Raw genomic sequence first — 14,972 nt, forward strand, 5'->3', positions numbered from 1 at the left:
TTGGTATCTCGCAAATAACGAGATTAAGAACAGTATTGACAAAAATAGAGGGAATATTTATTTTGAAGCTTTATTATTATTGCTATTACAGATCACAAACTTTTGTTGTGCTTTACCATTTCAAAAAACATAAAATTACTTTATAAGTGTTTTAGTGTAAGTTGTTAAGAATTTATTCCAAACTCTGATATCATATTCTTAGAAATTTTCGTATTCTTTGCATCACCTTAATGGATTTACTATTATGCATTCGGCTAAAAGTGGTGTATTTATTCAATTTTTTGTGCTGATGTAGGAAGAGAAATATTGTGTAAGTTTTCTAGGTCCATTAATAACTCATATCTTTATAAAATTTAATTTGAGGAATTGTATAACTCAGGATATAGGCCTACAACCTGTTATTACAGAGTCACGTTCATGTTTTCAATGTTTCTGAATTAACAAATTGCAAGTTTCAAAAGTAGGTCCACTATATTCCCAAGGATATTGTATTATCGTAAAGAGCCCGCTCTTCCTTCGGGAATATAATAAATAGTTACTTAGAAAATAGCCCATGATTTTCTTCGGTAAGTTTTGGTGAGAATGGTAGGCAACGTTACTTTGGGGTTATTTTTCTCTGGTACTTTCATTTCAAGTCATTATACAATCATGACTCCAGTGATCATATCATCTTACAGACTCCTCTGTAGTTCGAAGATTGTTTTATATAATTACTAAGTAGCAAACATAACCTCAATCTGTACTTCGTGAAAACCTTGCATTCCTGGGTTATTTTCATCGCATGAAATTTTGAAATTAAAGAATAGAAGGTAATGTGATATCGCCAAACTGGTAAAATTATGCTCTTAATGAATTTGCAGGGACATAGAATGCATCAGCAATTATTATTATGGCAGTGTCGTTAATATCCTTGGATAGTGACATCCATTGTACGTCTGCCAGTAGAAATGAAGAATACCAGTTCCCTAAATGGAGCGATGACACATTAAGAGGCCTTTGGGCATTTGTATTAAATCTCGAGCTTTTAAGTAAATCAAATGAAGATTTGGAGCTACAGGGAATTGTATTGCTTCTAGAAACTGTATTTAATGTCTTCAAAAGTAAGTATCACGATTTTGGTATATCTATTTTTCGCAGTATATATTTAACAGAGTTATGCATTATTGTGAAATCTCCAGTTAGCTTCAGACCTGTCTACTGTGTTTCAGTTACACCAACTGAAGAGTTTATTGAAATAGCGAAAATTAGATTCTTGAAATGTGTATTGAATTATTATGATCAGTGAACAATATCTACTACCCATGCATCTCCTAGTATTCGTGTAGGGATTAGTAGACCAACATAACTGGACACTGAGGTTGGTAACGATGTTAGCATTGTTTGTGGAATAGTACATACTGTAAGTACTTGGATCGAAAATAAATTCATTATGGCATGCCTGAACACTGGAGTTCCCCGAACTCTTTTTATCTGTAATATCAAGCAAGACATGTGTCGAATGATTTGTGGGCAAGTGTAATAGGCTGTATTCGAATAGTCTGAGGTAAACCCCCCACTCTTCCCTCCAAGCTATCAGATAAGCGTTTGTAATTTGCATAGTGGTCTATAATTGATGTTAAATTAATGTAGGCCTATGTTCAGTTTGAATATAACCTATTTATAAATTTAATAGATTAATTGAAATACATTGCGGCCCTGTCTCCTAAAACCTGGGTCAAGTTATTTTGTAAAAATTAGTAGTAACTAGCATTCTTCCTCTCTTAACTATATAATATGAACTTAACCGCAAATTACCGATATGCTAGTGACATCTATGAAACATAAAAACTCAAAAAAGGTTAGTTCTGGTTAGTTGTAATAATTTGGTTAGACCATGATACATTGTTGCCTCGGATGGTAGAACTGTCTGGTCATAGACTGAAAGTTATTTTTGGCATTCTATTTCTTTCTTTAAAAACAACTCGTGTTTTTTTTTGTAGTCTAGATCTGTTAATGCTGACTGGAGACTTGCATTATGATAACGCATTGTAGTTTCTAAATTCTGACAATTAATTGTCTCTGCAAAGATAAATAAGAAGGTAATTCCTAATGAAAGGTCGCTATTCCTTCATGTAACCTGAAGAAACAAGACTGGAATAAAAAAGTGATTAAGAGTGTAGAATAAGTGGTAGGTTAGAGAGAGCGACCTTTCTTTTGGGAGGGGGTGGAATGTATGAAATAACATTTGACGACAAATTAAATTTGGAATTTCGAATTTGTTTCAACAGATCTTAAGAAAAAACATAATGAAACTGAATCAGCATATCAGACGATGAAACATGATTTGGAATCAACTAAGGAAGATTTGTGTCGCATGAAAGAGGACGTTAGAAGGTAAGTAGCAATTTGGATACTAGTTAATTGTAGTAGTTACAATCTATAGGCCTACATAATAAATCTGTAACCAACATTTTTCTGGTAATTTTCGCTTTTTCAAAAATAATTGGTGTCAACATAGGCTATATAGCCTATTTTAATGTACCGAAGTACATATGATATTTCCATGCAGATATTCTGCGTCATCATACGATGAAAGAGTAATGGAACGGAGAAAAATTCTCTCCGGCACCAGGATTTGAACCCGGGTTTTCAGCTCTACGTGCTGATGCTTTATCCACTAAGCCACACCGGATACCAATCCCGGTGTCAGACAGAATCGTCTCAGTTAAGTTCCAACTCTTGAGTTCCCTCTAGTGGCCGCCCTCTGCACTACGTCATAGATGTCTATGAACGTAGGACTCAAGTCCACACACATGTGCTGAGGTGCACTCGTTATGAGTGACTAGTTGGCCGGGATCCGACGGAATAAGTGCCATCTTAACGTGATTTACGCATATCATATATATTATATTAATATACTGAAGTACATATGATATTTCCATGCAGATATTCTGCGTCATCATACGATGAAAGAGTAATGGAACGGAGAAAAATTCTCTCTGGCACTGGGATTTGAACCCGGGTTTTCAGCTCTATGTGCTGATGCTTTATCCACTAAGTCACACTGGATACCCATCCTGGTGTCGGACAGAATCGTCTCAGTTTAAGTTCCAACTCTTGGGTTCCCTCTAGTGGCCGCCCTCTGCACTACGTCATAGATGTCTATGAACATAGGACTCAAGACCACACACAGCACGTAGAGCTGAAAACCCGGGTTCAAATCCCGGTGCCGGAGAGAATTTTTCTCCGTTCCATTACTCTTTCATCGTATGATGAAGCAGAATATCTGCATGGAAATATCATATGTACTTCGGTACATTAAAATAATATATATGATATGCTTAAATCACTTCGTGATTTAAGATGGCGCTTATTCCGTCGGATCCCGGCCAACTAGTCACTCATAACGAGTGCACCTCAGCACGTGTGTGTGGACTTGAGTCCTACGTTCATAGACATCTATGACGTAGTGCAGAGGGCGGCCACTAGAGGGAACCCAAGAATTGGAACTTAAACTGAGATGATTCTGTCCGACACCGGGATGGGTATCAGTGTGGCTTAGTGGATAAAGCATCAGCATGTAGAGCTGAAAACCTGGGTTCAAATCCCGGTGGCGGAGAGAATTTTTCTCTGTTCCATTACTCTTTCATCGTACATTACTGTAGTTTATATTTTTCAGTAAACCACTCTGTCAAAACGACTTCTAGAAGTGGAAATTGTTTTATTGCCCTTTTTGGTTCCATTTGGAGGAGGAGAAACAGGTTCGCCATATGAAATCATTTGAGTTTACCAGGAGATTTCCGTGGTGTTAGTATTTTGTGTAAGACATGTATTTCTTTGAAGTGTGCTTTAATGATAATATTCAAAGTACGAATGGTTTATATGTGCGGATTTGAAGGTGTAGCATTGCTTCTTGGAATGCAATTAGGCTACACAAAATGTTGTTGCTTTCTGTGCAAATGGGACTTTCGCACTCGAGATAAGCATTATAGAATAAAATGACAGTCACTGGAACCAGGGAAGAAAAATATTATACATCAACCCCTTGTACCTCAAAGTAAAGTAATTTTACCCCCTTTACACATTAAATTAGGTTTAACAAAGAATTTTGTTACGGGTATGAATCATAAAACTGAAACATTTAAACATATCCAGGAAAAATTTCCTGCTATTAGTGACTCAAAAATAAAATAGGAAGTTTTCAGTGGACCACAAATTAGAGAAATAATGAAGAACAATCATTTCGAATCTTTGTGGGAAGGAAAAGAGAGAGCCGCCTGGATTCCATTCAAGGAGGTTGTATTAAATTTTCTGAGTAACCATAGAAGTGAGAACTATGAAGAACTAGTGCAAAATTTACTGTTGGCATATGAGACTATGGGTTGTAACATGTCCCTGAAAATGCACTCCCACCTTGACTTTTTCCCCGAGAATTGTGGCGATTTCAGTGATGAGCATGGTGAGCACTTTCAGCAAGAAATTTGAACTATGGGAAAAAGATGATACCAAGGGCAGTGGAATACCAGTATGTTAGCAGACTGTTGTTGGACTTTAGCTCGTGGTGTACCTGAAAAAGAAAGCTGTAATCTTTTGAACAGTGAATATTTAAACTTATTGTCATTATATACAGTAAAGCAGTACTTGAATAGATATAAATTCGAAAATTTCTCAAAAACCGTAACCAACAATTGTTTTTATTGTCATATTCGTATTCAGGAGGCTCAAATTATACAGAAAACATATATCACATGACCAGCACAAAAAAAAAAATTAAATTTGTTATGCAATGTTATTGATTTTTATGAAAAATATTACATAACAAAAGTTTCTTTAAAAATGATTTTCGATAAGTTTTATTCTATGCAAAATTTTGATAAGACTGATATTTAACGAGATACACGAGTTTTAAAATAACAATGCATTTTATCATCGCCATCTCAGACTAATAGGCTATAATGAAATGAAAACAAATGACTTCGTCAATAAGGGGCCTTGCACAACAACAAACAGAACTATTCATTTAACACAGTTTTATAGGGATATAATTGTATGATGGGAATATATAAATGTTTATCAATATTAACATACAGAGAATGTTTGTGTGTTTGTGTGAAGTAATCTCAGAAGCTACTTAACTGATTTGTATAATTATTATTTCACCATTTGAAAGTGTGGTCTTTAGATGGACATAATGCTATATGCTATTACGGTAACTCCTGAATGAATCGAGAACAGGTAAGTTTAAAATAGATTCTTACGCTCAGAAAACTTGATATCCTGTCGCAATATTATATTAGGCCTACTTGATTATTTAAATTTTATTTGGTCCACATAAAATACTCTAATTTTATACACTTCTTAGTTTCTTTTTGTCCACAGAACATTGTAGTATTTTTAAGAGTTTTGTCATAAAGATGAGAGTATGTACCACATTCATTTTCATCTCAGAGAATTAACGAATAACGAGAGTGTATTGATTTAGTATGCAGTAATAGTACGTTAGCTTAGCATTCCATTATTTTATAATCCAAATATTAACTGCTCATTTGAATTGTGTTAAAATAGATCAAATGAATAAACTATGCAATAATTGCAATGCAAAAAAATAGGGTAATGAACCAAACGGATTATGTTGTGCTGTTGTAAAAGTTGTTCCTCCTGAGATTGAAGAGCCTCCAGAAGTAATTAAAACCTTATTTATCGTAGTATATTCGTTATCAACACACTTTTTAAATAATATAAGACACTACAACACCTTATTCCAAGTGGCATCGTTTGATGCAAAAGAAATACATAAAATCAATTCTACATAATCATTTAAAGTTCAAGCATAGGCTTATCATTTAATTGGAAATTTTCTTCCAGCTGAGAATAAGAACCTAAGTATAATTCATTTCAGATGCTGACAATTGTCTATTAGATCTAATATATTATCAATCTTAAAAGTAGAATTAAGTGAACAATTCCATAAAGTATTACATGATAATAACAGTTAAATTCATAGTTTTAAATGCAACTTTCAAAATGATTTAGGAGCAAACAACTTACAACATACAAAAAGCTATTATTCACCAAGTAGCTACAAAACTATATTTAGATTTAAGTCAATATTTATTTCTAGCACAGGTATGGCTAGTTTATCTATATGTGCATATCAGATCAGAAATCTGGGCACTGAAATAGAAAAAAATATTTGTAAGATTCAAACAGCTAAAATGAAATTTCTTAGGTCAGTGAAAGGATGCTTCAAACTAGATAATTTCCCCTCGTCCCCAATGACAGGACCCTTAACCTGTAATAATTCGTCCCAACTTTGAGCAAACTCATAGATGTCACTAATGCCAAAAAGTGTAGACCATTTAGTTCGTCATAGACTATCCAGAGTGCATCACAGATGGTGGGTCCACATTACACTCGTACTGAATGATGACAATTGAAAATAAGTTGGGATGTCACGAGGGAACCAGACTAGGTGTGCCAGGAGAAAATCCTGTGATGACTGGGTTACAGGCTTACCCAACACAAGTTATAAAATCATATTGGATCATCTGGCTTATAAGCCCAGTAAGTACTCTAACACTGAGCCACTGCGATGATTAACTAGTTAAAATAAAAAATGGAATCAAATATTAAATGTAACAGTTTTCTTTAGTTAATAAAATCAATGAGGATAAAGAAAACTAGAAAGAATATGAAGTATGAATGCAGAAAAATTATCGAAAGAAATTTCAACTTGTAAACCAAAAGGAAAATGGAAGTTTGGTAGATGACATATAAGTTGAGTGACCTCTGAAATTGGAATAACAGTATAGTCTACTTCGTAAACTGGGAATGAAGAACAAGAAGGTTTTACAAGTAATACATGGGTATAGAGTCTTTCTATTGCTTCATTGAAAATTGTTGTGATTATGTACCTACTGTTAGTGACTGGTAAATCCGACCCTAGAATTTGAAGAAGTTAGGGGTGAAAACTGCTCCCCACCCACCACATGCTTCAGTAGCAAGAGTTTGTCAGTCAGTTTATGGTTGTCAGGTGGTCAGGTCCTCAGTCTTGCGTGCCTGTGTGTTGTACGTAATGAAAAGTCTGGTCTGGTGATCTTTCGCTTTCGCGTTCTGTAATATATTACTGGCTCTTTAGTTTTTGTTACAACAATTTAGTTTAGTTAGTGTGTTCTTCTTTATAATTGTTTGAAGTTTTTAGTTATAATAAATGTTGTCTTGTACTTACTCATTCGGTGTTAACATCCGACTCCCTCTGCCTAGTTTGAAAGCGGGGACCTGATTTCAATGCCAAGCCTGATTTGATAATTACTGATGATGACGCATAATGAACTTCTTCGTTACTTTAGCCCTTTGTCCATTTCTTAATGATTTGAGGGAGTCTCGCTATCCTTCGGGAGATCTTTGTACATAATTTCTTTCTTTGTCTTGTTTTATCTCCGCCTTTACCAACTCAACAAGCCAACGAGATGTAGGGGACGACATATCTCTCATAATACAGGACCATCGTGGAGACGTTACAGGACAAGTGCAAGACCTACCGAGTCCTGCGGCATAGAGATAAATTTCACCCCACATCAGGAATGGAACCATGGACTGCCTAGTTGGGAAGCACACGTTGTCGTAACTGCAGACCCTACACTTCTTTCTTGTGAAAATTTATTGCTAGCTACTTTCACAACGCGACTTCTTAAAAGTATTAGTTTATTCTATTTTTACAGCAAAGTGCTGGTTGGCACTTTCTCTTAATTTGCAGTTAGCTCATCGAAACAATTTTGAAATTACTGATGAGTGTGATTAACTCGCAATTTATTAAAGAAATATGTTAATTCATTTACAGCTGTTGAAAGGACTGCGACTGGATTGACATAACGTTTTCCCATTACTAATTAAACTATATATAGCGAACTACTATTTACTATTTAGATGTAGTTATAGTCATTTTCAGAATACCCTCAGATCACTTTAATGTGTATTTGCTATTTGATATATTACATTTAGGACACTGCAGTCCTAAGTTTCCAATAATGTTTTAATTACCATCCGTCACAAATGTTTGATGAAATAGTTAATTTCGGTGAACTAATGTACGTAGTAATTTACCAAGGGTCTTAGAAATCTTTTCAATCTTATTTTCTTCTGATTTTGTTGTCAGAAATATGCAATGTGAATTCATTCCTTTCTTGTAATATGTCATTTTGGTTAATGTTTGAATTTTGGCATTTCTCGTGTGATTTATCTAAGTGTATCCAACAATTCATATAGTGCTGTTTTTTTTTAAACAGCGCCCTTTTTTCGTAACAGAAAATAAGCAAGTAATCTGTAATAGTAAATAAAATATTTGAACAGGTTAATGTGTTCAGTTAATGGGATGGCTGTTATCAAATACAGCTAAAACAGTTTCTGAGGCTAATATAATTGAAGCAACATCATTATGATTCACCGGTGACTAATATGTTTTCTTTATCAATAGTAGCAGTGCAGGGCAGTATCTTCTCTACCCTCTACCTCTGTTTGTCACGTGTTTGTTGACAGTGTGCGGACTGTTAGAAGTGGAGTGGGTGAAATTCGTTACAGGGCCGGATTTACCAGTCGCCAACAATACAGTGCCATTTTCGTTTTCAGAAGTTTTAATATTTTAATGTAATGTTGCTGTGATTAGTGAAGTAAGTTACTAATCAGCAATGTATGCAATGGAGGAGGAAAGGAATTGGTCAATCTGCCCCATTATCTTCTGGCTTAGTTGTCTCATGAATGATGCCTTATTGGTGTCACGAGGTTTCAACCAGTCTCAGACTGCTGACTAAACATACATTATTGCTGTATTCACTGGACAACATTTCTACATTGGTTGTAGTTAAAGAATGCTATGCTCTTGGGAGAAATTTTGTTATACTGTAATATTGCAAGCATGAAGTTCTTTCTCAATACTAGAACTAGAACAATACTAGACCCGACTATCAGGTTTGAAAGAGATGCACAACAGCCAAAACTTACTGATGTTGAAATGAGACTGATCTATGAACCTTGCATTCCTTATTTTAGCAAGCAGTATAACATCATGGCTAATTATCATTGGTCAGTACACGGACTTCTGTTTGGGGCTCGTGGTACCATCTCCAGATATACCTACAACCTTTTAAAATCAAAGGGATCCACATTTTACAATGTTGAGAAAATCCTTAGGGAAATTCTAAAGGATTGAATTCAAATTTTGCAATTTCATCTGTATTTCAAGTAATATAATTTCACTTTCATGTTAATTTTCTTTTGAAATTTATTGTATGTATTTTCATTGTAAACTTTTATATATGTATTTGTTTTCTGGATCCTTGTCATCATCATCTCCGCACTACAGCCACACATGGGCCTTGGCGTCCTCAACAATTCTCTTCCATGTTTGTCTTTCCTATGCCTTCCTCCTCCAATTTGTCACTCCCAATGCCACCAAGTCATCTGTCACGCTATCAAACCATCTGAGCTTAGGTCTCCCTTTTTCCTTATCCCTCCAGTTTCATTAAAAAGCAGCATTTTTACTATTTCGTCTTCACTCATTCTCATGAGATGACCAAACCATCTTATCCTTTCTGCTTTTATAATCGCCACTATAGCTGGTTCTTCATATAACTGATATAATTCCCAGTTAAACCTTCTCCATATTCCTCCCTCTTTAATCGCTCCATATGTTCTTCTTAAGATCTTTCTTTCGAAAGTTCCCAGAGAATTTTCCTCTCTTTTTGTCAGGGTCCAAGTCTCCGCTCCATAAATCAACACCAGTCTTATCATTGTTTTATAAATTTTAGTTTTAATCGTACAAGGAACATACTTTGCTTTTAATGTATTTGCTAATCCAAAATAGCTCTTATTGGCTGCTATTAATCTAGCTCCTATTTCACTATCCATGGTATTGTTTTCTGTTATTACTGATCCCAAATATTTAAAAGACTTGTAAATGTAAATTCCTGTATCTTAAGCTCATTTGGATTGATATTCTAGAATACCCACTAAACATGTTTTGTTTTCTCTTGATTGATAGCTAATCCCATTTGTCCAGCTTTTTCATTCACTCTCTCACATTCGTTACTCAGGCTTTTGATGTTTCTCATAATGATAACTACTTCGTCAGCAAATGCCAAGGTCTGGGATGTTCTATAAAAAATAGTGTTCGTTGTTTGTACTCCAGCTACCCTTATTACCTTCTCTAGGGTGGTGTTAAACAACGGGCAAGCTAAAGGATCTCCTTGCCTTAATCCCTTACTTATTTCAAATGCTTCCGACAATTCTGCATTTACTTTGACTCTACATTTGTTACTCTCCATTGTTGCTATTATTAATCTTATCAATTTCTCTGGAACTTGAAATTCGAGCAATGCCTTAAACAATTCGTTTCTATTAATACTATCATAAGCTGCTTTAAAGTCCAGGAACAAAAAGTGTAGTCCTATGTTATACTCTTTACACTTTTCCAGTAACTGCCTTATTGTTGATTTCCCAGACATGAACCCACACTGGTACATTCCAATGTTTTCCTCAACATAGGACTTCAATCTATTGTTTATAATTTTCGCAAAAATCTTGTATGCAATATTTAAGAGAGTTATACCTCTGTAATTAGCACACATAAGCCTATCACCCTTCTTATATACTGGGCATATCGCTCCCTCGCTCCAAGCCATTGGTATTGTTTTTGGTTCTCTATATTATACTCATCATCTCCTTCATCGTTTGCAAGAATATTATCCCGCTACATTTGAAGAGTTCCACCTGTAAGCCATCGGTCCCAGCTGCCCTGTTGTTTTTCATTTCGTTAATAGCCAATTCTATTTCTATAATATCTGGGGGTTCCTCCTCCCCCTTATAACCCCAACACAAACCTCCCTTCTTCTTCCTGCTTTTCTGATAAAATAGTCTTAAAATGTCTTGTCCAGCAAGACAAAATATCTTGTGTATTAGAGATTATATTACCTTTATCATCTCTGCAACTCACTACTTTTGGATTAAAGACATTTTTTTGATCTTTAAATGTTTCTATAAAACTCTTTCACCTTAAATTGCTCTGAATTCTCAATTAATTCTTTCGTTTGCTTTATTATCCATTCCCTTTTTTTCTTTTGTGTGTTTGTTTCTCTATCCTCCTTTTTTCCTTACATCCATTTTCCTTCCCCCTTGTTCTCGGCCCTTGGATCATGATTTTATACGCTTCATTTTTTTCGTCTGTGACCTACTTACACTCTTCATCAAACCACTCCGAGTTTTGCTTATTATTCCTTTGGATCCCTAGTATATTCTCTGCAGTCTCTCTCATGTTTCTTCCTATCTCCTCCCAACATTCTTGACTATTTCTCTCTCACTCTTCTTTCCCATTAAGTTCTAGTTGTTGCATTCTGTTTTCTAGTTCTTTTCGAAAATCCTCATTTATTTGGCGTTGTTTTAGTTGATCTATATTGTATTTTCCAATTCGCTGGGCTTGTTGTTTGTTAATTTTAGGTCTGTTATATCATGCTCTTATAATGGCAATTACGAGATGGTGATCCGAGTCCACATTTGCCCCACAGTATGTTCTTGCATTAATTAGTTTTGTTTTGTGCCTTGCCTCTATCATTATATGATCGATTTGATTGCATGTTCTTCCATCAGGGGATACCCATGTTGTTTTATGTATGTTTTTCTTTGGGAAAAGTGTTGTACCTACAACCATATTTTGCGCTGCTGTTAATTGGATTAATCTTAGTCCATTATTATTTGTTTCCTCATGTAGACTACATGCTCCAATTATTGGTTTGTAGATATTTTTCCTGCCAATCTTTGCATTCATGTCCCCTAAAATTATTTTAACATCATGTTTCGGGCACTTCATCTTGTTCTAACTGATCATAGAACTCCTCTTTTTCCTCTTCACTTGCAACTCCAGTAGGGGCATGTGCACAAATCATATTTATATTATTAAACCTGCCTCTTACTCTCATTTATTACTCATTTATTTGGCGTTGTTTTAGTTGATCTATATTGTATTTTCCAATTCGCTGGGCTTGTTGTTTGTTAATTTTAGGTCTGTTATATCATGCTCTTATAATGGCAATTACGAGATGGTGATCCGAGTCCACATTTGCCCCACAGTATGTTCTTGCATTAATTAGTTTTGTTTTGTGCCTTGCCTCTATCATTATATGATCGATTTGATTGCATGTTCTTCCATCAGGGGATACCCATGTTGTTTTATGTATGTTTTTCTTTGGGAAAAGTGTTGTACCTACAACCATATTTTGCGCTGCTGTTAATTGGATTAATCTTAGTCCATTATTATTTGTTTCCTCATGTAGACTACATGCTCCAATTATTGGTTTGTAGATATTTTTCCTGCCAATCTTTGCATTCATGTCCCCTAAAATTATTTTAACATCATGTTTCGGGCACTTCATCTTGTTCTAACTGATCATAGAACTCCTCTTTTTCCTCTTCACTTGCAACTCCAGTAGGGGCATGTGCACAAATCATATTTATATTATTAAACCTGCCTCTTACTCTCAAATATGCCAAACGATAGTTTACGGCTTTAAAATCTATAATCATATTTTTTATTCATTTACTCACTATGAACCCAGTTCCAAAAATATGATCTGTGGGATGGCAGCTATAATATATATTAAAATCCTTTCTCTCTGTTATTCCTTCCCACACCCATCTTATCTCTTGTACTGCCACTATATCTGTTTTGTAATTCATTAGTTGATTTTCCAACACTCTAATAGCGCCAGGTCTATATAAACTAAGTATGTTCCACGTGCCAACTCATAAATCCTTTTTGCTTTTGCCTATCCATCTTCCAAATATCCATCCGGCTTTCACTTGTTGAGGATTCGCAACATAATGGTTTGACAGGGAAGGGTTGTCGGCCCTTCGTCCAACCCCCATCCTGGAGGACCAGGTAATTTGTACTCGAGGTTTTCTTCCCCTAGCCTTTGGAGACCCAACTCCCATCCTGCAAGGCAACAGCTCCCTAACTGGAGGTTGTCCCATCTGCCTTCTTCACCGTTGAGAGATAAACTCTTCATCCGCCACCGAAGCCATTGGGCATCCTCTTCCTTCCTTGCTAGTTTTGGTCTGCCCGGGGTATTTCATTTCCCCGGTACCACCCATATCTGGGAGGCATTCCCCTATCTGCCACCTGGGGAGCGCTCAATGGGGGACTAGCAACCCCACACAAGTTCTGGATCCTTGTGGTTACCTTTATTGAAGAGCAGATAGTTTTATTTTATAAATCCGATATATAATATCGCTCCTTGACAGTCGTAATTAATTAAAAAATTTAACATACAAAGACAATATAATTATTACAGTATTAAAACACCACTTTTGTTGACGTCGTACAAAATTTTATCCGATATTATTTTGAGAAGATTAACTCCATATGTAGATGAAATTATTAGGGATCATCAGTGTGGTTTTAGGCGTAATAGATCAAATATTGATCAGATATTTTGTATTTGACAGATAATGGAGAAAAAATGGGAGTATTAAGGGTACAGTGCATCAGTTATTCATAGATTTCAAAAAGGCATATGACTCGGTTAAGAGAGAAGTTTTATGATATATTCTTATTGAATTTGGTATTCCTAAGAAACTAGTTCAGTTAATTAAAATGTGTCTGAGTGAAACTTACAGCAGAGTTTGTATAGGTCAGTTTCTGTCAGATGCGTTTCCAAATCACTGTGGGCTAAAGTAAGGGAAATGCACTATCACCTTTACTTTCTAACTTTGTAGTGTCTTGTAGAATTATCTGAAATTGCATTATATACTATAATTAGCAAAATATATGATTGTGAAAGTGATCATTATCAAGTAAATAGTAAAATAATTTTTTTCCTTTTTGAAGGTACTTACTGGTAGAAAAATTCGGTAATTCAGAAGGAACGGAATTAAAAATTCCCAGTTATAATTTACTATCCTTGCAAGATAAAAATTGGCCTACACAATTTACTATTATATCAGAAACGACTTGAACAATTATTCCAGACCAATTTAAATGCTGTAGAAGAACAGTACTTAATATGGAAAGTCTATATGAAGCAGCAAAAGAAGCATTAAGAGAAATGAAATTGGTTTCAGATCTCTCTAGAGAAAATTAAATTAGGCTATTCCATTAGGATAAACAAATAGAAAAATTAGTACAGTGCAAATAATAGGAACAAACATCATTGAAAGAATAAGTGCCTACAAAGCTGAAGTATGAGAGTTGAATAAGAGAAGCAAAGACATGATGAGAGCAATGCAAGTTGAGAGTATTAGATAAGATGATGTAGCATTACAAGACTAGTTAGGGTGTCAAATAAGAAAATAAAGAGGAAGGATGAAAATAGATTTAGTGAAGTAAAATGGTTGAAATTGTGTAGACATATGGGAAGAATGTCCAACAAGAGATTACAGAAAAAAAGTAGATGCCCAACAACTTAGAAAGATAGACCTACCAAGAGGAGAATGGAAACAGAAAATGAGAAAAGCCATGCAAATGAGAGGTCTGGGAAAATAGATCTCTGTGGAAGTTAAGATGTGAGAGACTAACTGTTGTAGAAAATTCACATATATGTAGAGGGAGATAAATATTAAAAATGTTTAAGTGGTTAAGTATTGAAAATATAAGTTATAAAATAAAATACAAGAATATTCAGGAAAGTACTGCAGGAAATAAATAAAAATTGGGGAGAAGCTTGTAATACCATATAAATCTGTATTTGTGAAATACAAAAGTAAAGAAACACGAAGAATTAAAAGAAAATTAAGTAATGATAAAAAAAAAAACATACACATTCAGATATATCATTACTAGGGGACGGATGTTGATGACCTAAAAATCTACTGAAAATGATCATTAAAATGTCCTTGAACTAAAGGAAAAATGACATGAAATTAAAAGAAAATGACATTTAAATATTATTCACCGTACTCGCACCACAACTTCTTAAAAATTAGTCACCTTGTTTCAATGACTGCCCTGC

At 34.9% G+C, this 14,972-nt stretch overlaps 1 protein-coding gene across 5 annotated transcripts in view; it reads left to right on the forward strand.

The window, feature by feature from the left end:
• Nucleotides 1-14,972, forward strand: part of LOC138698568 (uncharacterized) — a 102,494-nt gene continuing 87,522 nt past the window's right edge. For 3 of the 5 annotated variants that reach the window (XM_069824604.1, XM_069824586.1, XM_069824613.1), the window contains exons 1-3: nucleotides 1-156; nucleotides 861-1,100; nucleotides 2,268-2,373. In XM_069824604.1, coding sequence (XP_069680705.1) covers nucleotides 890-1,100; nucleotides 2,268-2,373 — 317 coding nt within the window. In that variant the 5' untranslated portion in view covers nucleotides 1-156; nucleotides 861-889. The other 2 variants (XM_069824595.1, XM_069824621.1) reach the window with 2 other exon arrangements.

This window comes from Periplaneta americana, chromosome 1 (genome assembly GCF_040183065.1).
Source record: "Periplaneta americana isolate PAMFEO1 chromosome 1, P.americana_PAMFEO1_priV1, whole genome shotgun sequence".
Taxonomy (NCBI): Eukaryota; Metazoa; Arthropoda; class Insecta; order Blattodea; family Blattidae; genus Periplaneta; species Periplaneta americana.